Source organism: Panthera onca, chromosome X (genome assembly GCF_046562875.1).
Source record: "Panthera onca isolate mPanOnc1 chromosome X, mPanOnc1 haplotype 2, whole genome shotgun sequence".
Lineage (NCBI taxonomy): Eukaryota > Metazoa > Chordata > Mammalia > Carnivora > Felidae > Panthera > Panthera onca.
Window position 1 is genome coordinate 70,919,478 of NC_138357.1, and position 22,990 is coordinate 70,942,467.

At 45.3% G+C, this 22,990-nt stretch overlaps 1 protein-coding gene across 2 annotated transcripts in view; it reads right to left on the minus strand.

Annotated features, from left to right (window-relative positions):
- Positions 1–22,718, minus strand: part of NHSL2 (NHS like 2) — a 75,623-nt gene extending 52,905 nt beyond the window's left edge. For both annotated transcript variants that reach the window (XM_081793371.1, XM_081793370.1), the window contains exon 1: positions 22,197–22,718. In XM_081793371.1, the coding sequence (XP_081649497.1) occupies positions 22,197–22,239 (43 nt within the window). In that variant the 5' untranslated portion in view covers positions 22,240–22,718. The remainder of the gene's footprint in view (positions 1–22,196) is intronic.
- Positions 22,719–22,990: the final 272 nt, after the last annotated feature.

Below are 22,990 nucleotides of genomic sequence, written 5' to 3' on the forward strand. Positions count from 1 at the left end.
ACCCAACTGCCATGCTCTTGATCCATGGATTCAGCCCAGAAGACCCTAAAAGCCATAATGTGAGGAGAGGCAAGGCTGTGAGACCACTCTCCCAGCCTATGCTCAGGAATCCCCCAGCTGGTTATACTCATCACCTTTTCTTAGTGGAGATTAGTGGGAGTCTAGGAGCCTGGAATAAGAAGGCACTGAAGTGATGATATAACAAATTTGAGTTTTGGAGCACTGGGAGTACATGGTACAGCAAAGACAATATATAGAACATGCCAATCCATTCATCCACCCATCCGCTCATCTGCCTGCCCATCCATCCATCCATCCATCCATCCAAGAGAACTCTTTTGGGTAGATCCCACATATGTGTCAGGCTCTGCACTGAGTGCTGAGCTAACAACATTCAAGGAACAGTCCTAATCAGAGTGCTTTCACCTTTTGGCCAGCTGGGGGAAAGGGGTAGAGCAGTAGAAGCTGGGGTGAGGCCACCATATGCATATGGGATGTTGATTTGCTGTAAAGCTGCTCTGTCTTTCTAGTCCTTTGCCTCTGGCCCAGGCTCCACTCACTGGGAGGCTCCAGCTTACACAACCAGGCAGAAAGCAGCTGGGTTTTGCCTGGTGTTTCAGGAGTCTGATAACTGCTAAGGGTTTCCAGGCCACAGGCCTGGAGGAGGCAGTGGTAGGAATGAAAGAGAAATGTTGGTGCTCCACCCCTACACAACCAAAGGGAAACTGGGGGTGGGCCGGTAAAGAGGAGCTCCTTCCCAGTGGACCTGAGTCCACTCTGAGCCTTTGGTCCAGCCCACTGCCATGGGTTTGGTTCTTGGGTTCATGGGTAGGAGAATGGTAGGCTGGGGTAGGGCTAGTTTGGAAATCAGTCAGATGGTGGGCATGGGGCCACCACCTTTGCCCAGGGACAGCATGCTGCCCTTCAGGGGATAATCACATTTCTCAGCTTCCTGCCAACCTAGGGTGAGCCCTCAAGACTGCTGTGGAGTCCAAATGCTTCCCAAACCTGCCCTGGCTCAGGCCAGGCCAGAGATGGCTTCCCTGTTCCTAGTGCTCTCCAGCCACCTGCCTCCTCCCACGCTGCCAGCACCCATTCAGGTGCTAACCCCCAACCTCACTCAAACCCCGAAGTGAACCCCCTCGTAGTATGCAGTTGTGCCCATGCTCAGCATTCCATGCTCTAGGCTGCACTGCCATGCTGCCACCACTGCCACCAGAGACCATGGCAGCTCTGGGGCCACTGGTTAAGATCTCACAGTTGAGTAAGCCACGATGTGGGTTCCTCCCACCACACCCTCCCCAACCCCAGCACCAGGGCTTTCCTCAGAGTGTCATTGCCACACCACTGTGCTTTTGAAAAAAGGAAATGGGGCATTGGGTCTTGAGCACACTGAGAAGCTGTGAACAGAGGCACCACTGGAGGCAGAGAAAGGGGAACCTGCAACAGGCTCCAGATAATCACCTCCTAAGCACTCAGGGCCCTTTCCTTATCTCTGTGGCCAGCAGAGCTGAAGCCTATGATGGGTAGAGCAGTAGGGCCTTTTGTACTTGTGTCGGCTATTCTGCCACGTACCAGGCCAGTGTGAAGTGAATTTACAGGGGTCCACACACCAAGGCCCTAAGAGGCCCTAGGAGTTGCCCTGAGTAATGAAGTTGAGGTTTTTGTCCTCAGCTTTTGTCCATCCCCAGCCACCACAGAGGTGGTGACACTTTTGGACTTCTGCCTGCTAGACCTCCACTGTCCAGTACAGTAGCCACCAGTCACGTGGAAATTGGCTAGTCTGAATTGAAATGTGCTCTAAGCATAAAGCATATACTAGCAGCACCTGGGTGGTTCAGTCGGTTAATCGTCTGACTTCAGCTTAAGGTTAATGAGTTCAAGTCCCTGCATTGGGCTCTGTGCTGTCAGCGTGGAGCCTGCTTCAGATCATCTGTCTCCCTCTCTTTCTGGACCTCCCCTGCTCTCTCTCTCGCAACAAGAAACAAACACTTAAAAAAATGCACGCCAGATTTTCAATACTTAATATGAAACAAAGAAATGTAACATGTCTCATTGATAATTTTTAATATTGACTTCATGTCGAAACAGAATTTTTGGTATATTGGATTAAATGCAATATGTTATTAAAATTAATTTCATCTCTTTCTTTTGACTTTTTACATGTGACTACTGGCAGTGGGGGATACTGGTGTCAAAATTGGCAAATTGGGGAAAGAAATAAAATACTCCCAAATTCATGTATATATGGCCATTTCTAAATGTATAATGTAAGTGTCCTATACATGTGTAATGTATAATAAAGGTGGCATTTCAAAACCATATGGGCGAATGTGGCTACTGCTAGAAAATTCAATATCTCATTGGTGGCTCACATTTGTGGTTCACATTCTATTTCTATTTCTATTGGATAGTGTTGTGCTGGACTTTCTATTTCACTTAAAAGTCCACCAACAGGGGACAGGTTTCATATACTACAGGGCACCCATACAATGGGATGCCATGTAGCCATTACGAAGAATGAAGTAGATCTCTATGAGCAGAAGTGGAAAACTTCAGAGTGTTATTGTTAAGTTTAAGGAAAAAAAGGAACAAGGAATGGCCAGCATGTACAGTATGATCTCATTTGTGCATACAGAAAGCACACATGGGGTGCCTGGCTGGCTCAGTTAGTAGAGCATGTGACTCTTGATCTCAGGGTCGTGAGATCAAGCCCCACATTGGGTGTGGAGCCTACTTAAAATAAAATAAATAAATAAAATTTAAAAAGAAAGCACACATGTCTTTATATATGCACAGAGCAAGTCTGCATACATACAAGTAACTATTACCATTGATGGCCTCTTAGGAGGAGGGCTTTGAGAGGGAAAGGAAAGGAGTCTGGCCTGTACTTTCCACTTTAAATCCTTCAGTACTATTTGAAGTTTTAACAACAAATGTGTTATTTTTACAAAAATAAAACTTTATTATATTTATTTTATTTTAATATTTTATTTTTAATGTTTTTTTTAAGTTTATTTATTTATTTTGAGAGAGACAGAGGCAGCACAACTGGGGAAGGGGCAGAGAGAGAGAGGGAGACAGAAAATCTCAAGCAGCCTCCGTGCTGACAGCACATGGGGCCCAAATTCACAAACTGTGAGATCATGACCTAAGATGAAACCAAGAGCTGGATGCTTAACTGACTAAGCCACCCAGATGCCCCTAAAGATTTTACTTTTAAGTAATCTCTCTGCCCAGTGTGGGATTCGAAACCACAACCCTGAGATCAAGAGTTGCATGCTCCACCGACTGAGCCAGCCAGGCACTGTTTTACTTATATTTTATATATTAGAATATAGTTTATTATAATTGTTTATATAATAGTATAAAAGTATGAATAGTTTTCTATTCTTTTTTAAAGTTTATTTATTTATTTTGAGACAGAAAAAATGAGCAGAGGAAGGGCAGAGAGAAGGAAGGAAAGAGGAGGACAGAGGAGACAGAGGGGGCAGAGGATCTAAAGCAGGCTCCATGCCGACAGCAGAGAGCCCAATGTGGGGCTCAAACTCTCCAACTGTAAGATCATGACCTGAGCTGAAGTCAGACACTTAACTGACTAAGCCACCCAGGCACCCCTAAAAGTATGAATAGTTTTCCATAAAATATCAGAGCTTCTATTATTCTTCTCATACTTTTACTTCTACTTGCAAACACCCCTCTCACCTTCTTCTTTCTCAGTCCCATCTTCACTTTCTCTTTTCTGTCATCTGCAAAGGCCACAAAAATCTGTGAATGGAGAGCCATTCTACTTCTGTACTTCTGTACTTCTGAGGCTTTGGCATCTCCTGCTACCTCTGTCTTCCCACAGTGGAAGAATGCCATGCTAGATGATACCCAACCACAGACACCATTATCCACTACAGAGAGAAAAACCTACCAGGTGGAAATATGCCCTACCATTTCTCCCTAGCAATTCTGCTGCATTCGTGTTAAGGTAAGACTGCTGAGAAAGAGAAAAGTAATCATTTAGGAAAATGTGCATGTGATTTTTTTCTTTCCTCGTTCAGGGATGGATGGAGGCAGGGTCATACAGTGGGTTTTGGAGAGAAGGTTAGATCCAAGTTTGAGAAACCAATTTAATTTGCCATCTGCAGTTAAAAATCACTAAGAGGGTCAAGTGTTTGAAAAGAGAACTATAGAGGTTGGAGAGAGGAAAAAAGCTCTCCAGCTTCTGGGAAACAGATATAACAAAAGATTTGTTTACTCCAAGGCAGATGGGACCCTCAGTCCTTAGAGTTTAATTGAGAGAGGAAAAAAGACAAGAGATCTCACTTGATTGTCAATACCTTCTGAAGGGTGGGCCTGTTAGGTTGGAGAAATGAAAGCCCTGTTGATGTGTGTAGGGGACAAGTAGTGTGGGAAAGTACCAAATTTTCTTTTAACCATCGTTCTCAATGAAAATGGAATAAATCACTTCAATAAATAAGGGCCTGGAATGTCTATTAGAACTTCTTTTCCATGGAGACACTTACTGCTACCCCCCTCAAAATGTGAAGGATCTGGCAATGCAGTAAGTAGCCGAAACACTGGAATGGGAGTCAGGACATGGCTCTGGTCCTGAATTTGCAAAATAGGACAACAAATTCTTGGTGTGCAATTCCTTTGAAAACTATAAAGTGTGGTCAAAGATTGTTACAAAATCCAGCCTTGTCTTTGTCCCTTCCCGTCTCCCCATCTGCTTTCCGTCTCTTTTCCAGCCTCTCAGAACAAGAAATACTGAGCCAAAGGTTTGAAGTGAATACAGCTTAAAGAACATATACTGAGGAGATCACCTAGATTGAAGAATTTCAATGTTTGTGTTTCTCAGTTGCACTGCTCAGTAAGGGCAGAGCCTCCACACAGCATCCTTCAGCAGCCTTGGAACTGTCTTTATGGCTCCAGGGGCCTAAACCCTGGGCACACAATTAGCTAAGATACTTGCTTCCTCCTTGCTCCCAAACATCAGTCTGTCATCAAGTTCCATTGCTTCTGCCTCCAAAATAGATCCAGAATATGACCATTTCTCACCAGCACTCCCATCACTCTAGGCCAGGTTACCATCTCAGGCAGAAGCCCCCTAAAGGGCCTCCAGCTCCATCTGCCAGTCTCTCACTCTATACAACAGCCAGAGTCAACTTTATAAAAAGAGCAACTCTACCTCTTCTCTCCTCTGTGTGAATCTTGGATTGGTGATTCTTTGGCTAATGTTTGCTCAGCCCCCTGGGCTGAACGCTACATGCTAGCAGGAACCTTGACTGTTTTGCTTACCTCTGAATCCCCAGGCCTGGCCTAATGCCTGGCATGTAGTGGACACCTATTTGTTGAATGAAGGGATGAATTTTATTTTATTTTATTTTATTTTATTTTATTTTATTTTATTTTATTTATTTTTTTAAAATGTGTATTTACTTATTTTGAGAGAGAGAGGGAGAGAGAGAATCCAAACAGGCTCCACATTCAGCACAGAGCTCAAGATAGGGCTCGATCCCATGACCTTGAGACCATGACCTGAGCCAATATCAAGAGTTGGACGCTCAACCAACTGATCCACCCAGGCGCCCCAAAGGAATGAATTTTAACAACTAATATTTGTAGGAGCTTTAAAGATAAATCCTTCATTGGATGCTTGGAATAACCCTGTATCATGAGTATTATTGTTCTCAATTTACACATGAGGAAATTGAGGCTCAGAGCATTGCCCAAGTTGACAGACTTAATGCACAGCATGTTGAAACTCCAGTCAGTGAGGGTCAAAACCTATGGATATTTTGATACACCATCCCTGGAGAGCTACAGGGGTGTTGAGGGGCACAGAATCCAGAGGCACTTGGATGTTTCTTGGCTGTTTAATTAAGGGGCCAGTTTGCTTAAGCCTTTGGGACCTGGGGGGCAGGCCCTGTGGGGGTTCCCTGCCAACTAGTGAGGGCAGAGTGAATTCTAAGGCACCCTTTCCTGGATGACTTCTAGAGCTACCTACTATAACCACAGTGACCTTATTTTCTGAATCTCAAAGCAGGAATCTTAGTCTAACAAACACAACCAAATACTTGAAACTAGGACTTTTCTGGAAAATCCAGGACAGAGTTACTGTACTTGTAACATATGGCAGGTACATAATGGGTACTTCTTAGCTAATTCTTACCCAGCCCCCTCAGTCTATGACATCTCAAGAAGATTCTTTAAAAAAAAAACAAACAAACCTGTTTTCTGGGCCTCCTGTTTGGTAGAAAGGGCACCAAATCCTTTCCACCCACACTTCTTGTTTCTTTAATGACTTCCCTAGTCTCTCTTATCTTTTCTGTTAACCACTTTCTTCCTGGTCTGCCTCAAAGAGTTCCTCCATCCTGCTTACTAATGGCTGCCATAAATGATTGAAAGAAATAATAATAAGCAAAAGTGCTTGGGGACCATGGCAACAGGGGCCCGGGCAACAGGCCCAAGCACTGAGGACAGCCCTTCCTACCCCTCCTAGTTTCTGTTTTAGACCAAGAGCTGCTGATAAGGCCTGATGGTCCCATTGTGTCACTTAATCAAGGCAATGCTGGCCAGAGACATCGTGGTTCCAGAAAAAGCTTTGTAATGCTGCTGCTTTGTGTTGCAATGGTGGGTTCATGATAAAGGCTGTTGCCAAATCAGAACTAGATCTGACATTTGCCCCATGCACTCATCAAACTTGGTTCAAGTATACCCAGAATCCCCAGACAGCCAGGCAGGCACTAGCATTAGGGTGACAGTAGCAAAAATTAAGTGGTCATCTTCTTGGGCCTGGAAGCCAAGAATCATGAATCCAAGGATTTGTACTGGAATCTGGGAAAGAAGGGGCTTCTCAGTGAATCAGGATGCAAGGTCTCTTCCCACAGAGGTGATAGGTCTCTCCAATGTACTGGGTGCCCCTGGACAAAAGGGTGGGCTCCAAGAGGGGCTGGGCTGCAAACCCGTTTGAGCCTCAGTTTCCTCATCTGCAAAAAAAGAGCAGCAGGAACCTCTGCACTGCTTTTCTTTTCTTCTTTTTTTTGATGGAGGACTATTTCAAGCATACAGAAAAGTATTAGGCATGAAAACATTTCCCTACACTTGCCCCAGAATGTTTTTCTTAAAGAAATAAAATATTACAGGTTCAGTTGAGGCCCCTTGTGTACTCCTCAGCCACATTCTCTTTCCCCAAAGAGATAGCCATCCTCCTGAATCAGGTATCTATGATTCTCATGCATGTTTTTTTAAATTTTGTAATGTTTATTTATTTTTGAGAGACAGAGAGAGCATGAGCTAGAGAGGGGCAAAGAGAGAGGGAGACACAGAATCCGAAGCAGGCTCCAGGCTCTGAGCTGTCAGCATAGAGCCCGACGCAGGGCTCGAACTCACAAACTGAGAGATCATGACCTGAGCCAAAGTCAGATGCTCAACTGACTGAGCCATCCAGGCACCCCTCCCATGCATGTTTTAAATGCACTATGTATATGCTCATAAAAATATACAATATATGGAACTATTTTGCATATTCTTAAACTTTGTATAAATTCTATAGAACTGTACATATCCTTCTGTGGTGTGCTTTCTTTGCTCACCATTGGGTTTCTGAGAAATATTCACATAGATACAGGTAGCTCTGGTTCAGGCATTTTCATGCTGCGTAGTATTCCATTGTTCGGATGTACAATAATTTTGTTTATTTATTCTCCTGCTGTTTCTCACCTTTAGTGCTCTGAACATTCATGATATACGTGCCATTGTTCACCTGTATGAGAGTTTCTCTAGGATATGTACCTAGGAATATAGTCGTCGAGATAAAAGGTGGAAGTGTAAATTTTTAAGCCTTTTCAAGGGTCGTATTCTGGTATTTATCCAAAGTAACTGTTCATACACCATTTGCTCAGTGACTGCACTTTCATAAAGCTTTACTAGGGGAATAGTTATACACGTACACACAGACATATGAAACAAGAATACTCATTGCTACACTGTTAGTAATAGGGTAAAGCTGGAAACCTTGTCTTTTTTGCTCACCTCTGTATCCCTAGGCCTGGCCTCAGGCCTGGCTGGTAGTGGACACTTATTTGTTGAGTGAAGGAACAAATTTTGACAACTAAATCTCAACACCTATCAACAGAGAGATGAATAACCTGTGGAACACCCACCCTAGAGAATACCATAGACTCTGGAAGGAAGCAGTGTTAAGCAGACCCTTCCCTGGGAGGTGACTTGTAACCTCCTGTGTGTTAGACAGAGATACCCTCACTACTGCCACATGGGGTCCTGGCCAGAGTCCCACATCTGCAGGGAAGGTGCTTTTTCTAGCAATTGATTCCAATAAAAATAGGGAAATAGTCCAGGGAAGAAATTAGAACTCAGGTTGGGTAACTATCAGAGAGAGACAGAATTTGTAAGTATTTGAAAGGAATGTTGGCAAACCAATGAGATGGCTTGCCTTGTCTTAAAGCTAAATGATCAGCAGAAAGAAAAGAAAGAAAAGGCTTTTTCCCCTTTGGTAATGAACATCAATAGCAGGAAGTGTTTGAGGTAACTGGTGGCATTTGACTTGAGAAATTCAGATTCATCTCTAGAAATGCAAGCATGCTCTCATTTACTGGGAGCTTAGTGGATAAAGCCAGAAGGTTTAACTTAAAGAAAAAATGACTTTAATAATCACAAGAGTTACTACCTCTCGAACACCTTTAACTAGGCACTGTAGTGGGCACTTTCCATTCTCTGTCTACACTAGTTTTCCCAACAATACCACAAGGTAGATATTAAAAAACCTGTTTTACTGGTAAGGACATGGAGAGGACAAGAAACCTGTCCAAAGCTGCATAGTTAGTGACCATCAGCATTTGAACTTAGGTCTGTCTGTTGATAAAGCCTGCACTCTTCTCCATACATGTTGCCCCTCTACATTTAGAGACAGAAGTATATCATAAACCCAGGTAGTTAATTTGCTAAAATTGGTTTTAGCCTAATATATTAGAAAGGACTCCTACAGGGCTCTGTGTGTCTGCCTTACCCACAGCCCCCTTGCGAGCAAAGTGAACAGAAGTGACTCCTTGATTCTGGATTACTACTTACTCATTCAATAAATCTTATGTTGAGTGACTATTCTGTGCCAGGCACTGTGCTTTTGATCACAACTGAATGGACTAGGGGGCCTGTGCCTGAGTCAATGGTAGCCATCTTCGGCTGGGTCTGAGAATGCCTAGTGGCCTATGAATGTTCTGTAGTGAGGGCCCAGACTTACAGGGATGTTCCAGACTTCAGAGTAACCAACTGACCCAATGAGAGTCCTTTCCTGGGGAACGTGATGTGACATATTACATATGGAGGAGCACATGCAGTGCTGTGGCCCAGAAGCCAGGAGATATGTAGGGAGATAGCAGTAGGCAGAAGCCATGGCGAGTGGGCCAAGGAAGGCCATAGGGACATCAGGGGAGGTTGTGACAGAGAGAAGTTGAGTGGTAGAAGTGGCAGACATGGGGCGCCTGGTTGGTTCAGTCGGTTAAGCATCTGGCCTTGGCTCAGGTCATGATCTCACAGCTTGTGAGTTCAACCCCCACATCGGGCTCTCTGCTGTCAGCACAGAGCCCGCTTTGGATGGCTTTGGATCCTCTGTCTCCCTTTCTCTGCCCCTCCCCTGCTACCACGCATGCACTCCCTCCCTCCCTCCTTCTCTATCAAAAATAAATAAACCTTAAAAAAAGAATTGGCAGACAATTTGCTTGTCTTGTCCAGCATTCCTGAGGCATCAGTTGTGAAAGTTAGTGGCTTCCAGAGATGATTTCCTGTCTTTCACTTACTTATGAATCCTTACTCTCATGCCCTGCCACCCAAGGAAACTTAACCACCTCCTTGTTCTTGCAACTGGAAAAAGGCCAACTAACCTACAGTTTCTTGGAACCCAGACCACACAGGAGCTGCTCATCACAAGGCCTGGGCTTGCACTTCTGACCCTGGGTCTTTATTTCTATATTTGATCCTCTTGGTGTGTGCATGTGAATGTGGGGACAATGAGTGAAAATATATTTCATTGGAGGCCCAGTCTCCAGCAAAATACCATCCAGGCTTCCCAGTCCTGGATGGTGATGCACATAAGGAGGTCCAGAAGAGGTTCTGTGTGAAGCTGGAAGAGGATGGCAAGAAACAAAAGAAACTCCTTGGCAGTTGAGGACCTGCACTCTGTGGGTTTGTGGATCATGAGTAATTCCTGGGTGCCACTAGATACCTAAGGTCTTGGGGACACAATGTTTGTGAAGTTACATCCACTATCGGGCTGTTATGAGAGTCTCAACCATACTTGTGGGGAACAACTGGGCAATCTCTGCCTTCCTTAACTACATTCCCACACAACCACCTCAAGTTTCCATCTTGTTCCCCAGTCGGATGAAAGACTTTATTACATACCATGATAGGGAGAGAGCGTATGGAGCAGCAGGCACTCTCATACATGGTTAGTAGGAGGGTCAAGTGGAACAACTTCCTTGGAGGGCAATCTGGCTTTATCTGTCAAAAGTTTAAATGCACATTCCTTTTTACCCATCAGTGCCACTTCTAAGAATTCACACTAGAGATAGAGTGCACAAGAAGATACATGAACAAAGATATGCACTGTAGTACTACATGTAATGACTACCTACAGGCAATAACCCCTTTCAATAGAAGGTAGGTTAGATATATTGCATCTTGGCCACACACAATACTCTGCAGCCATTAAGAAGAATCATGTAGAGGGGCACCTGGGTGTCTCAGTCAAGTGTCAACTCGATTTTGGCTCAGATCATGATCTCACAGTTAGTGGGATTGAGTCCCACATCAGGCTCTGTGCTGATGGCATGGAGCCCGCTTGGGAGTCTCTCTCTCTCTCCCTCTGTCTCTGGCCCTCCCCCACTTGTCCTCCCTCTCTCTCTCAAAAATAAATGAATAAACATAAAAAGGAAGAATCATGTAGATACTATATGTGCTTATATGAAATGTTCTCTCTTTCTCTGCCTCTCCCTCCGTCTCCACATACATGCACATACTTTCACACACACACACACACACACACACACACACTTGCATACGCACAGATGATTTCTGGAAAGACACACAGGAAACTGGTAACTGTGGATGCCTCTTGAGAGGGGGGAGCTGTTAAAGTGGGGTGGGGAGTTAGGGACAGGCAGGAGAATTACTTTTTTCACTAAACACTCTCTTATACTGTTTCATATCCCTTGCTACATGCATTTATTACTTTAAAGACATAAAAGTAAACAAGAAAAAGCAAAATTAATTGCAGAAGTCCTCATCAATAGGGGATTGATTAACTAAATCATGGTATATTCTTACTAAGGAATGCTATACAGCCTTTCAAAAGGAGATATCCTGCCATAGAAAGATGTCCATGGGCAGATTAAGTTAAAAAGAAAAACCATCAAAGCTCTGTACAAAATGTATAATAGAATCTCATTTATGTAAAAAGATATGTATATATACACACATAGACACACACACACAAAGTAGGCGTATTAATAGAAAAAGATCTGGAATGAGTCACAACATGCTGATAACAGGTGAAGTCCTTGAAGGACACCGGAATTGGCTGGGGATGGGGAGGGGCGAGTTAGAGGTGGACTTTCATTTTTGACTCTAAATACTTGTTGGCTTACTTTTGATTTTTTTGGGTATAATGAGTCTGTATTTTATTTTGCAAGACAAACATATAAATGATAAATAAATTATGAGGAAGACAAGAAGTGCGATCTTAGAGGAATCTGCCCTTAAAGCTTGGTTTCCTCACATGCTCTTCCATTCAAGAGCCAGTGACTTCTCTCAGCCAGCCTGAGCCAAGCACTGGCGGCCTCCACTTTCTGGGTGTGCCTTGCATTTCCCCACTGCCATTTCACACTTCCTTCTGTGCAGCTCAGTTAGCCTCCTCACCAGCTCCAAGCAGGTACCCATCTTTCTTCCCTTATTCAGTTGGCTTCCCTCATGCTCCACATCTAGATAGGCCACCCCTTCTCACTCCCAGCCTTTACAGAACTTCCAATTATGCTTCATGACCCATCTCAAGCAAGCTTTCTGGAATCCTGCCACCCGTTAGTGAGTGCCACAGGGACTAATTTGGAGCTTGGGAAACTGCCTTGTGACATTCTTTATTTGGCCATCTTGTATTATTTAATATTCATGGAATCATTTGGCTAAAATGTGGATATCATTTTCTTGTTTAGAAAACACACAACTATCGTTTCTTTTTTTAAAAAATTTTTTTTAACATTTATTTATTTTTGAGACAGAGAGAGACAGAGCATGAACAGGGGAGGGTCAGAGAGAGGGAGACACAGAATCTGAAACAGGCTCCAGGCTCTGAGCTGTCAGCACAGAGCCCGACGCGGGGCTTGAACTCACTGACCGCGAGATCATGACCTGAGCCGAAGTCGGTCGCTTAACCGACTGAGCCACCCAGGCGCCCCCACAACTATCGTTTCAATGGAGCCTCCTCTCTGTTTTATGAGGTAGGCAAAGCAGGTACTATCATTATTATTGTCATTTCATTGGTGAGGAAACTAAGGGGTAGGGAGGCTTCTTGTCCAAGGTAACATACGTAGAAAGTGGCCTAAAGGGAGTTAGGTTTGCCTGCCTCACCAAGAATGCCTGCTTTTGTTCCCCCAATCAGAGTATAAGTCCCTGGAGGACTGGGAGTACATTTTCAATGTTTCTGTGCACACTAAAGGGACAAAAGGAAAGCCATCAGTGTTTTGATGAGAAGCTTACCAAAGAAGATGGGACACTGAATCAAGCAAAGGGTACGTGGTGGGGACATGTCAACTGCTTAGGTCAGTGGTGCATGCCAGAGATGCCAAAGCCATGGTACCTGTCTTCAAGGAGCTTACAGTCTTCAAGTAAGGCCAAACATACCAAACAATTAGGACAAAATCAAGCAGGAAATAATTGTGATTTCAGGTGATACACAGATAAACTTTTTTTCTTTAATTTTTTTTAAAAGTAGGCTTCATGCCCAGCACAGAGCACAACCTGGGGCCTGAACTCATGACCTGGAGATTGAGACCTGAGCTGAGATCAAAAGTCAGATGCTTAGGGATGCCTGGCTCAGTTGATTGAGCGTCCGACTTTGGTTTTAGCTTAGGTCATGGTTTCATGGTTTGTGAGGTCGAGCCCCGTGTCAGGCTGTGAAGCCTGCTTGGGATTCTCTCTGCCCCCTCTCTCTCTGCCCCTCCCCTGCTCAAGATCTCTCTCTCTCAAAATAAATAAATGAACTTAAAAACAAAGAGTCAGATGCTTAACCAACTGAGCCACTTAGGAGCCCAATAAAAGTTTTTCTTTAAATAGCACATCAGGGGCACCTGGGTGGCTAAGTCGGTTGGATGTCTGACTTTGGCTCAGGTTATGATCTCGCGGTTTGGTCCGTGAGTTCGAGCCCTGTGTCGGGCTCTGTGCTGACAACTCAGAACCTGGAGCCTGCTTTGGATTCTGTGTCTCCCTCACTCTCTGCATCAACTCCACTCATGCTCTCTCTCTCTCTCAAAAATGAATAAACATTAAAAAAATTAAAAAAGGAGGCACCTGGGTGGACACTCAGTTGAGTGTCCGACTTCAGCTCAGGTCATGATCTTACAGTCTGTGAGTTCAAGCCCCACGTCGGGCTCTGTGCTGACAGCTCAGAGCCTGGAGCCTGCTTCAGATTCTGTGTCTCCCTCTCTCTCTGCCCCTCCCCTGCTCATGCTCTGTCTCTCTGTGTCTCAAAAATAAATAAAAACATTTAAAAAATTTTTAAAATTAAATAGCACATCAAACCTGCAGCTTTGGGCAAGTAAAACCTTTTTTGAAAGAGTAGATTTTTTTAAAATAGGAAATAGTACAGACAGTAAACAGCATTTGTGACAGTGGTACATGGATGATTGAAATTTGGGAAACTGCCATAGGCCCAATAGAATAAGAGATGGGCCAGGTACAAAAAGATGGAGTATGTGCTTGAACAAAGGTCTGAGTCACAGCAAGGAGTTGGGACAGAACAACCTGGTGGGGCTGAGTGTGATGAGAAGTCTCCTTTGCAAATCTCTATCCAGGCTAGATTCCAGAGGCTTTTGTGAGCCAGTCTGAGAAGTGTGGGCTAGATCAGGAGTCATTTCAATTCTGTGTGTGGGAGGAACACAATGAAAGTAGTGCTTTGAAGGATTGGTCTGGCGGTGATGTGCAATTACGGACTAATGTGGGACTGACAAGTGACCCAGGACTACACTTGCTTGCTGCCACACAGAAGATGCCACCAAGATGTAAATGCCACATGAGAAGTTAAAGTTAAGGTTCTTTCATGGAGACTCACATGGGAGTGTGGTTTGTCATGTATTATTTGAGGTGTTAAAAAATGATCTAAAACTTGACATCAAGGCAAAATAGATTGCTGAGCACTCTTTCAAGAACATATGAGAGTATCGTCAGTGAGGTTGCTTGACTATTCACTATTTTTTAAAAAGTTTATTTATTTATTTATTGACAGAGAGAGAGAGAGAGAGAGACAGACAGACAGAGACAGAGATGGAGACAGAGAGAGAGAGAGAATATAAGCGGGGTGGGGGGACAGAGAGAGAGGGAGAGAGAATTTCAAGCAGGCTCCAAACTGTCAGCGCAGAGCCCAATGCGGGGCTCAATCAAGAGTTGGATGCTCAACTGACTGAGCCACCCAGATGCCCCAACTATTCATTATTGATTAAGGTTCACTCTGTAAAATTAAAAGTTAACTTGTAGAACATTGGCAAGTTGTGAATGATTCTTGTCTGGTAGAAATGAAAGTTATTTCTGTCCAGTAGGAAAGATAGCACTAAAGGTTACAGTTTTATTATCCTCTAGACATACCCAGTTTTGTATCTAACTTTTTGATATTATTCCATCATTCTTTCAAAGTCTCTCACCTCTTTTGGTCTCTCATGTCTTTTTTCAAACTATTTTTTATTGTGGTAAGATAAACATAACATAAAACTCACCATTTTAGCCATTTTAAGTGTACAATTCAGTGGTATTAACTATATCCACACTGTATCCATTTCCAAAATTTGTCATTACCCCAAATAGAAACATGAAGCACTAATTTTCCCTTCCTCCTGTCCTCCTAGCCCTTGGTAACTTCCTACTTTCTGTAGAATTTGCCTATTCTAGATATTTCATAGTAGTGGAATCATGCAGTATTTGTTCTTTTGTGTCTGGTTTATTTCACTTAGCATAATGTCTTCAAGGTTTATCCATAGTGTTGCATGGATTAGAACTTCACTCCCTTTCATGGCTGAATAATATTCTATTATATGGATATACCACATTTTGTTTATTCATTCATCCATGGATGGACACTTGGGTTGTTTTGGTCTTTTGGCTATCGTGAACAATGCTGCTATGAACATTCATGTACAAGTATCTGTTTGGGTCCTTGTTTTCAATTCTTTTGGATCTACACCTAGAAGTGGAATTGCTGGGTCATGTGACAATTCTATGTTTAACCTCTTGAGAAACTGCCAAACTCTTGTTATCTTTTTAAAAATCTGCTTTACCACAATGCTGGCTCCCTCAGCAGTGAGTTAAATGAATCTTTGATATGTGATCACTCTATATTTCAATTACAGTCATGGTTTTAACTCTTTGAACATTACACCTTAATAAAGGCAACTTATTTACCTTGCTAATCTTTAAAGCATAAAGCTGACCCCTGCACCCCACTTTGGCCCCCATTGCTTATTGCAAGCTCTCTACAGGGGAGTCAAGGAAATGAGTAGAAATGAGGATTCCCTTGTTTAATCCATGAGGGCAGCATGGTATTTTGGTAGTTATAAAGAGAGAGGAAATTTGAATTATAGTCCTGTGTTAGTGTTAGCAAATGAAGTCATGCTAAGCATGGACAGAGGGTGTGTACATCTTTATTCTAGCAGGGAACATATGGAGACTTTGCTCCTCTGGAACACAGAGCAATTGTTGGTTTTCTACAGTGTGATAGTTTCTGCCAGGGAAACTCTAGAGAAAAGCTTTGCTCTGGGTGACCTCTGGGACTAGACAGACCGCAATGGAACTCGTTGGGAGATTTGCTAGAATTCTTTTTGTACAGCCTCAAAACGTGCCAACACTGACATTTGACGGGAAATCTTTTAGGCGGGAATAAAGAGAAGGAAGAGACTGGGCCTGGAGTTTGAGGAGGAAGGTGGGCACAAAAGTGGGGAGAGGGTACAGGGTGGGGCAAGAAGCAGCTGCCCCACTCAAGACCCAGCTCCTCAAAGGAGATTTTTAATTGTCTCTAAGTGGCCTGTTGTTCAGCCTATATAACCCCGCCTCCCCAATCTCTCCTGGATTATTAATCACACATAAAATCAGAGATATTCTTGGCTTCATATATTTTAATGTTTCGAATCAATAAAGTTTTGCCTTTTTGAATGAGGCTGAAATGAAAAGAGGAAAAAAAACATTTCCCCTCTCACAGCTCAGAAGGAACTGGATTTTGATCACAATTTTCTCACTTTTGAGGCAAGATATGGAAGAACAGATGAGTGTAATGAGAGATTTTCACAGGTGGTTGAGAATGTGTAGGAAAAAAGAAATCCAGGATAAAAAAGAATGTCACTGTTATAAATATGATCAGAATATATCTATTTCTGAAAGCATACCAGGTGGGTTAAGAAAATAAAGGTAAAAAGCTATTTTCTTCTGACACCCTAATTGTACTCCCTCACAGGGCTATGACAAGATGAAACAGATGTGGTAAGCACTTTGCAAAGTGCAAAGGGCTGCACATGGCTTTGAGAGGGCTGGGCAGTGTAGGGGAGAGGGCATGAGCTATGAAGCCTGACTGTTCAGGGCACCAGCCTGGCTTGGGGGCTCGGACCGGCAATGACCTCTAAAGAAAAATCCCTGGATCTCAGTTTTCACATGTGCAGAGTGAGGACAGTAATTCTGGCCTTAGAGGGTTGCAAGAAGGTTCCTATGGTAAGGCCTCCAAGAGAAGGAAGAACAAAGTGGTTTAGTACACATTGTAGCACTTACCACCTTGTTTTGGAATAGTGCCTTTACGTATCTGTTATGCCAATTATACCAGAAGTTCCCTGTGACTTGTTCATCTCTGTGTCCTCCTCACCTCTAAACACAGTGCCTAGAACATCCTACTCAGCCATTTATTCTTTTGACAAATGTTTACCAGGCTCTTCCAGTCACTAACTCTTGACAGCCACACTCTGCCCTCCAAGTCACTGTTCTCTTCTCCATGCCTCCCCAGCACTGAAGCCTCAGGGCAGGGATGCTGACGATGCTCCTGTGGTAGACACGGTGATGCCCCTCCAGGTACCCCCAGGACCAAGTGCTGCTGGCTGACAGTCCTTTTTGGGCTTTGCCCAGCCACCTCCCGAGAGGAAGGGGTTGCTTTGCTCAAGGCCACGCTCCCTCCCTGGAGGCAGCCCGTGTCTAATGACTGGTGCATGTGCCACGGTATTTATACCTGGTCCCCTCACCCTGACTCAGAACAACTCTGAAGGGCCAACCCAGTTCCAGAATTTCTTGTAGGGTCAGCTGAGGTTTTCATTAAAACAGTGTCACAGCCAACTTCCCCCTTGAATCAGTACTACCTCCTTCCTTTAGATCCTAGGTGTTGATCCCAAAGGCACCCCAATACAGGTGACCTGCAACAGCCCCCCAGCAGCAGTCCCCAGATAGGCTTTGTGGCCTGTGTAAGCTCTGATCTGGCATCTGGAAAGCCTCAATTCCAAGTGATTCCAGGAGCTGTGACAGTCCCCAGGGCCCAATCACTGTGCATGGGCCTCACTCAGAGTTACATTTTTATTCCCTCTCCTACCCTTTCTCTTTCTCTCTCTGTAAGTTTTTCTTATAAAATGCATTTGGAATCAATATGGTAGAAGATATTGGCCTATAAGCAAATAATTATAGCCATGGGAGAGACATTATAATAGAGAAATAAATGAACCTAGTGCTTAGCTGAAGGACAGGTTCCTAAAGGAGGTACCATTTATTTTTTTTAAGTGTATTTATTTTTGAGAGAGAGAGTGTGCACATGCAAGTGGGGGTTTTGGGGGTGGGTAGAGAGAGGGAGAGAGAATCCCAAGCTGGCTGTGCACTGTCAGCCCAGAGCCTGATGCGGGGCTTAATCTCATGACCTGTGAGATCATGACCCGAGCTGAAATCAAGAGTCAGATGCTCAACCAACTAAGCCACCCAGGTGCCCTGAGGAGGTGCCATTTAAACTGAGTCTTGAAGAATAAATTTGTGTGAGATGGGTACACAAGACATGTGCGAGAGATATTGCAGAGGGCACAGCATGCTCAAAGGCTAGCAGGCATGGAAGAGTATAGTGTGGGGGAGGGAGGAGAGTAAAGGACAATGAAGTCTAGGGCACTAGTAGGAGTAGACTATGCAGGGCCTTATAGGCCATGCCAAGGAACTTAGTCCTGATCAAATGCCATGGCATTCCCGTGTCAACTCAATGCCGACAATTCCAATGTTGCCCAGGCTTCAGCCATTTAGGTACCACTTGGGTGAGCTTTGCCATATCTGGGCACCACTGGTTCTATTTCCTATTCATTTAATCTTTCTTCTCGAAATAACGTTTTTTGCTTAGATAAGTTTATATTAAAAGAAATTTTATTTGGCAACCGAAAACCAAAACAAAAGGAGTTTCACTTGCCACAAAGAGAAAGTAGCTGTAAAAATAAACACAATGGAAACACAACAGAGTAATTAAATCTTATGTAGATATCATTGTTTCTCAGTGTCTTTGAGCCTGAGGCCCACTCTAGCTCTGTTCCAAAAGAAGATTAGCAAGCATTACAGAGGCTGAAGAATAGCACCACACTGAGACCTTCTCTTTGATGTAATCAGAAAGCCATAAAGAGAAGGGAGAAAGAATCATTTTCTCCCCATGTAATTCAATGTTCCATAAAGCTGTACTGTGTTCCATTAAGATCACCTTGGAGTTCCCTTCCCTACTACTCTGCTGACTGTGGAACCAGTTGGTAAACAATAAAGTGCCCTACAAATGTGGTTGTTATTACCATTCTATTGCTTTGTCCATTAGCTCTGGGGCAGTCATTTTGCTGTAGCTGCCCCTTTTTTGGCCCAGTGAAGGTTTCCAAACCAGTGCCTGTGGTGACTCTCATTCCCCACACTGTGGAGGACAAAGCGGTGAGGGTGAGGCTGAGAGAGCGGCAGGAGCCTGGTGTCCAGGTGAAGACACAGTGAAAAGGATAGTATGGCTCATTGTTTAAGGTGACTGTCCAGTAGCTGCTATCTGCAAGGCAGAAGAGAACAGTGTATGGAAGCAGAGGTGGGAAGAAGTTGGCCCATCAGGACAGAGCTCAGGGGAACCATCGAAAAACATCATCCGTGGGGTTGGGCTCCACAGCTAAGGGCAGAGCTTGAGGTGGGCCTGGGGGCCTGGGTGGTGGGCAATATGGAAAGAGCCTGCAGGGGTCTCAAGCATTTGTAAAAGACAGTCAAGGAAGTCATGGAGATTAGCACATCAGAATTGCTCCAAAAGGCAGGGCCAACTCAGCCAGGGAGATCTTGGGACTGTGTAAAGCAACTGGGCTTTGGAGTTTGACAGGCCTGGACTCAATCTTGGTTCTGTCGCTTTCTTTCTTTCTTTTTTTTTAAGTTTATTTATTTACTTTGAGAGAGCGAGAGCGCGAGCAAGTATGAGTGGGGTGGGGCAGAGAGCAAGGGAGAGAGGGACTCCGAAGCAGGCTTTGCACTGTCAGCACAGAGTCCAATATGGGGCTCAAACCCACGAACTGTGAGATCATGACCTGAGCCCAAGTTGGACGCTTAACCGACTGAGCCACACAGGCGCCACCCCCCCCCCCCCCCACCGCCGCCGCCCCCCGGAGCTCCAGTTCTGTTGCTTTCAAGTTGTGTATGATGTTGGGTGAGTCACTGAACTGATCTGACCCCCAGTCTCCTCAGTGAAGTATGATGTGGGCAATAATAGTACCTACCTCCTAGGTTTGGTGTGAGGATCACATGAGGCAAGACATGCAAAGCTTTGCTTACAGGGACTGACACATTACTTAGCATACCTTCCTCTCCCTCTCCTACAGCCACAACTAGAGCCCTGAAAGTACATTTGCTTCTCTCCTGGCTCTCTCCCCTAGCCCTGCTCACACATCTTGGCCTTGTCCTCTGTTATATTCTTGTGCTCACCGGCTATTCCACTTCTCCAGCTATGGGGTTCATAAGGAGTCTTTCAAATATTTGCAGATATGAAAGCTGAGGGGGCACCCTCCAGGGGTTGGGATGGGAACCTCCTTCACCTGGAGAGGGGGAGTGGTGGGTGTTCTGGGGCGGGTGGCTGGCCAAGCAGCCTGCATCACCCAGCTGAAGGCAGAGGCTGTCTTTGGCCTGCAGAGAACAAAGAAAAGGTTCTGGTCTCCTGCGGTGTTAGAAGGCAGTGCCTGAAGCAAGTCCCTCCATTAAAAGCTACAAGGCAGAAGGTTAAATATAGCCTTTTCCAGTTGTCTAGGGTATAAATTTATGAGATGTCAGATCTGTGTTGGGGAGTGAGAAACGATCTTATCTCTGCTCTGTTTTTAGAGAGTAGCAAGGAAGCAAAAAAGAAGAGAAATACATCTATCTTGACTTTCACCAATGGACAGTGGGCAGCCATGGGAGGATTTTGAGCAGCCGGGTCTGTTCTGTAAAGTTGTGCTCTGATTGCAGAGTGGACATTGGCTGGAGGGGGGCAAGAGTGGAAGCAGGGAGCCCAGTGGGAGGGAGAGAGTCAGGGTGCCAGGGAGGTAGCTGTAGAGGTTGGGGGAAGAGAGTCCACTGCAGGGTGGGGCCTGGCCTGCATGGGGGGGGGGGGCAGGGCGGAGCTTCCCCCCCCCCCGCCCCCTCCCCGCCCCTCTGCTGCAGAAGAGGAAAGCCAGTTCTCACTTGCCCTTGTCTTCCCAAGGGCTGGCCTGATGACTGTGAGAAAGGCAACCTTGCCTGGGTAGCTCAGTCGGTTAAGCATCCGACTCTTGATTTCAACTCAGGTTCGTGAGTTTGAGACCCCCACATTGGGCTCATGCTGATGGCTTGGGGACTGCTTGGGATTCTCTCTCTCCCTCTCTCTGCCCCTCCATCCCCCCAAATAAATAAACATTAAAAATAGAAAGGCAACCTGTCCAAAGACACCCAGACCCCTCACTCCTTTTCAAGACAGCCCATGGAGAATCTGTTTGAAAATCCTTCTTTATCCCCAGGCTTCAGCTGTGCCACCTGAGCCCCCTTTGACCCATCTACTCTCTTCACCCTGTGACATCCCTTCAAAGGCCTGAAGACCAAAGACCACTGTCTTGTGATTCTTCTCCATGCCAAACAGCATGTGGTTCTCACAGTATTTTGTTCTCAGTCCTATTGTTGTGCCTGTCAAACTACCTTAGCTCACAAACTCTTCTTGAGTATATTCCTGCCACAAAGGACCAACTAGAATCCCAGAGACACAACAGGGACTCACAGTGTGTCCTGCCAGCTACCTCTGCAGCCGTCTATAGCTTCCAGTACACTTTTCAAGGGCAGACAACTGCAGTGTCACCTCCCTTGTCCCAGCTCATCCTCTTCACCCAAGCCAGAGAGGAGAACTGGTGTGCCTCAGGACTCTGAACTGTATTCCACCCTACCTCCAGGAGATCTGGCTGGAACTGAAATTAGAAGGCACTCGGTCCTTTGCTAGTAGCATGTGTGAACAGATGACCAGTGAGAAGCATCCCTTTCCTGCTCCTCCCTGCCCCCATGCTTTGGTATTGAAAAAAAAAAAAAATCAGCATTTCAGCAGGAGCCCAGGAAGTGGATAAAGCCCCAAGATTGACTGAGATGGCATTTGCCACCATCCAAATGAGCAGAAAGTATGTTAGTCGATTTATAGAAAATAAGGGATACAGTATTTCTTATATACACACTAATGACTTGTCGGTCACTGTTATTATTCCTTTATCAGGGTTGGGATGTGATCACATCCACCCTCTCCTCCTCCAGAGCCACCCAAATTTGAATTCATCCTGCCCCTCCTTGCATACTGGTAGTACTAAGGGAACCCACATTACTCCAAGATGGCCCAGCCTGCCTCAGGATAGCTCTGAGTGCAGGAAGCCCCTCCTCCTCAACAACGGGCCCCAATTCCTTCCCTTCTCCCCTCCGCTGAGCATGCGACCCTCCTCCCCAAGACGACTCACCTCCCCGGCTCCAGAAGAGGGTGACAGACTCGGCTCTCTCCATCCTAGTGGTATGGATAACCAAGACTCCACATCCAGCAAATCCTCATGCGAGGGAGAAGTGTGTTGTGGGTCCACGCTGGGGGCAGGAAGCCAAAAGGCTCCACGCTGATCAGAGCCGTGTCCCCAGGCTCCTCAGTGGGTACCCAGGGACTCTTTCTGAACCCTGTTTCCCTGCACCCTAGCTGGATCAGTTTGGCCCCATCAGTTACATGGTCTGTTGCCTGCGAAGTTGTTCCTGGGCTACACAGCCCAGGGAAAGAAAGGCTGGATTCAACAAGCAAGGTTCCTTTCTCCACTTTCCCACTTCCTTCTGCCCCCAGTGCCTACCCACAGCCACACTGGTCCAGAGGGCCCCGCCACAGCAGACGGGTGAGGGGAGCTGTCTGTGAGTTGGTCTTGTCTTTCTCTAGGGAAGGTTCCCAGCCAAAGGCCCGAGTCAGAGCCCCACAGAAGGCTGACCTCCTGTTCGGCCCAGCCGCTGTCCTGCAGTGAGGGGAAATGAGCAGGAACTGGCTGTCTGAGTCAGCGCCCCTGGTCTATTGTCACTGTGTGGGCCCCTTCCTTCCCAGAGGAGAGACTTGCACAGAGATAGGCCTTGTTTTTTGCAGGTCTCTCTCGCACACACACACTTTCTCTCTGGCCCAGAACAAGCTTGTGCACCATGGTTGAATGCAATTCAATTCAGTTTCCCCAACTTTTAGGGAGTGCCTACTCTGGCAGAGGATCATGCCTACAGCACATAGAGGTCATCT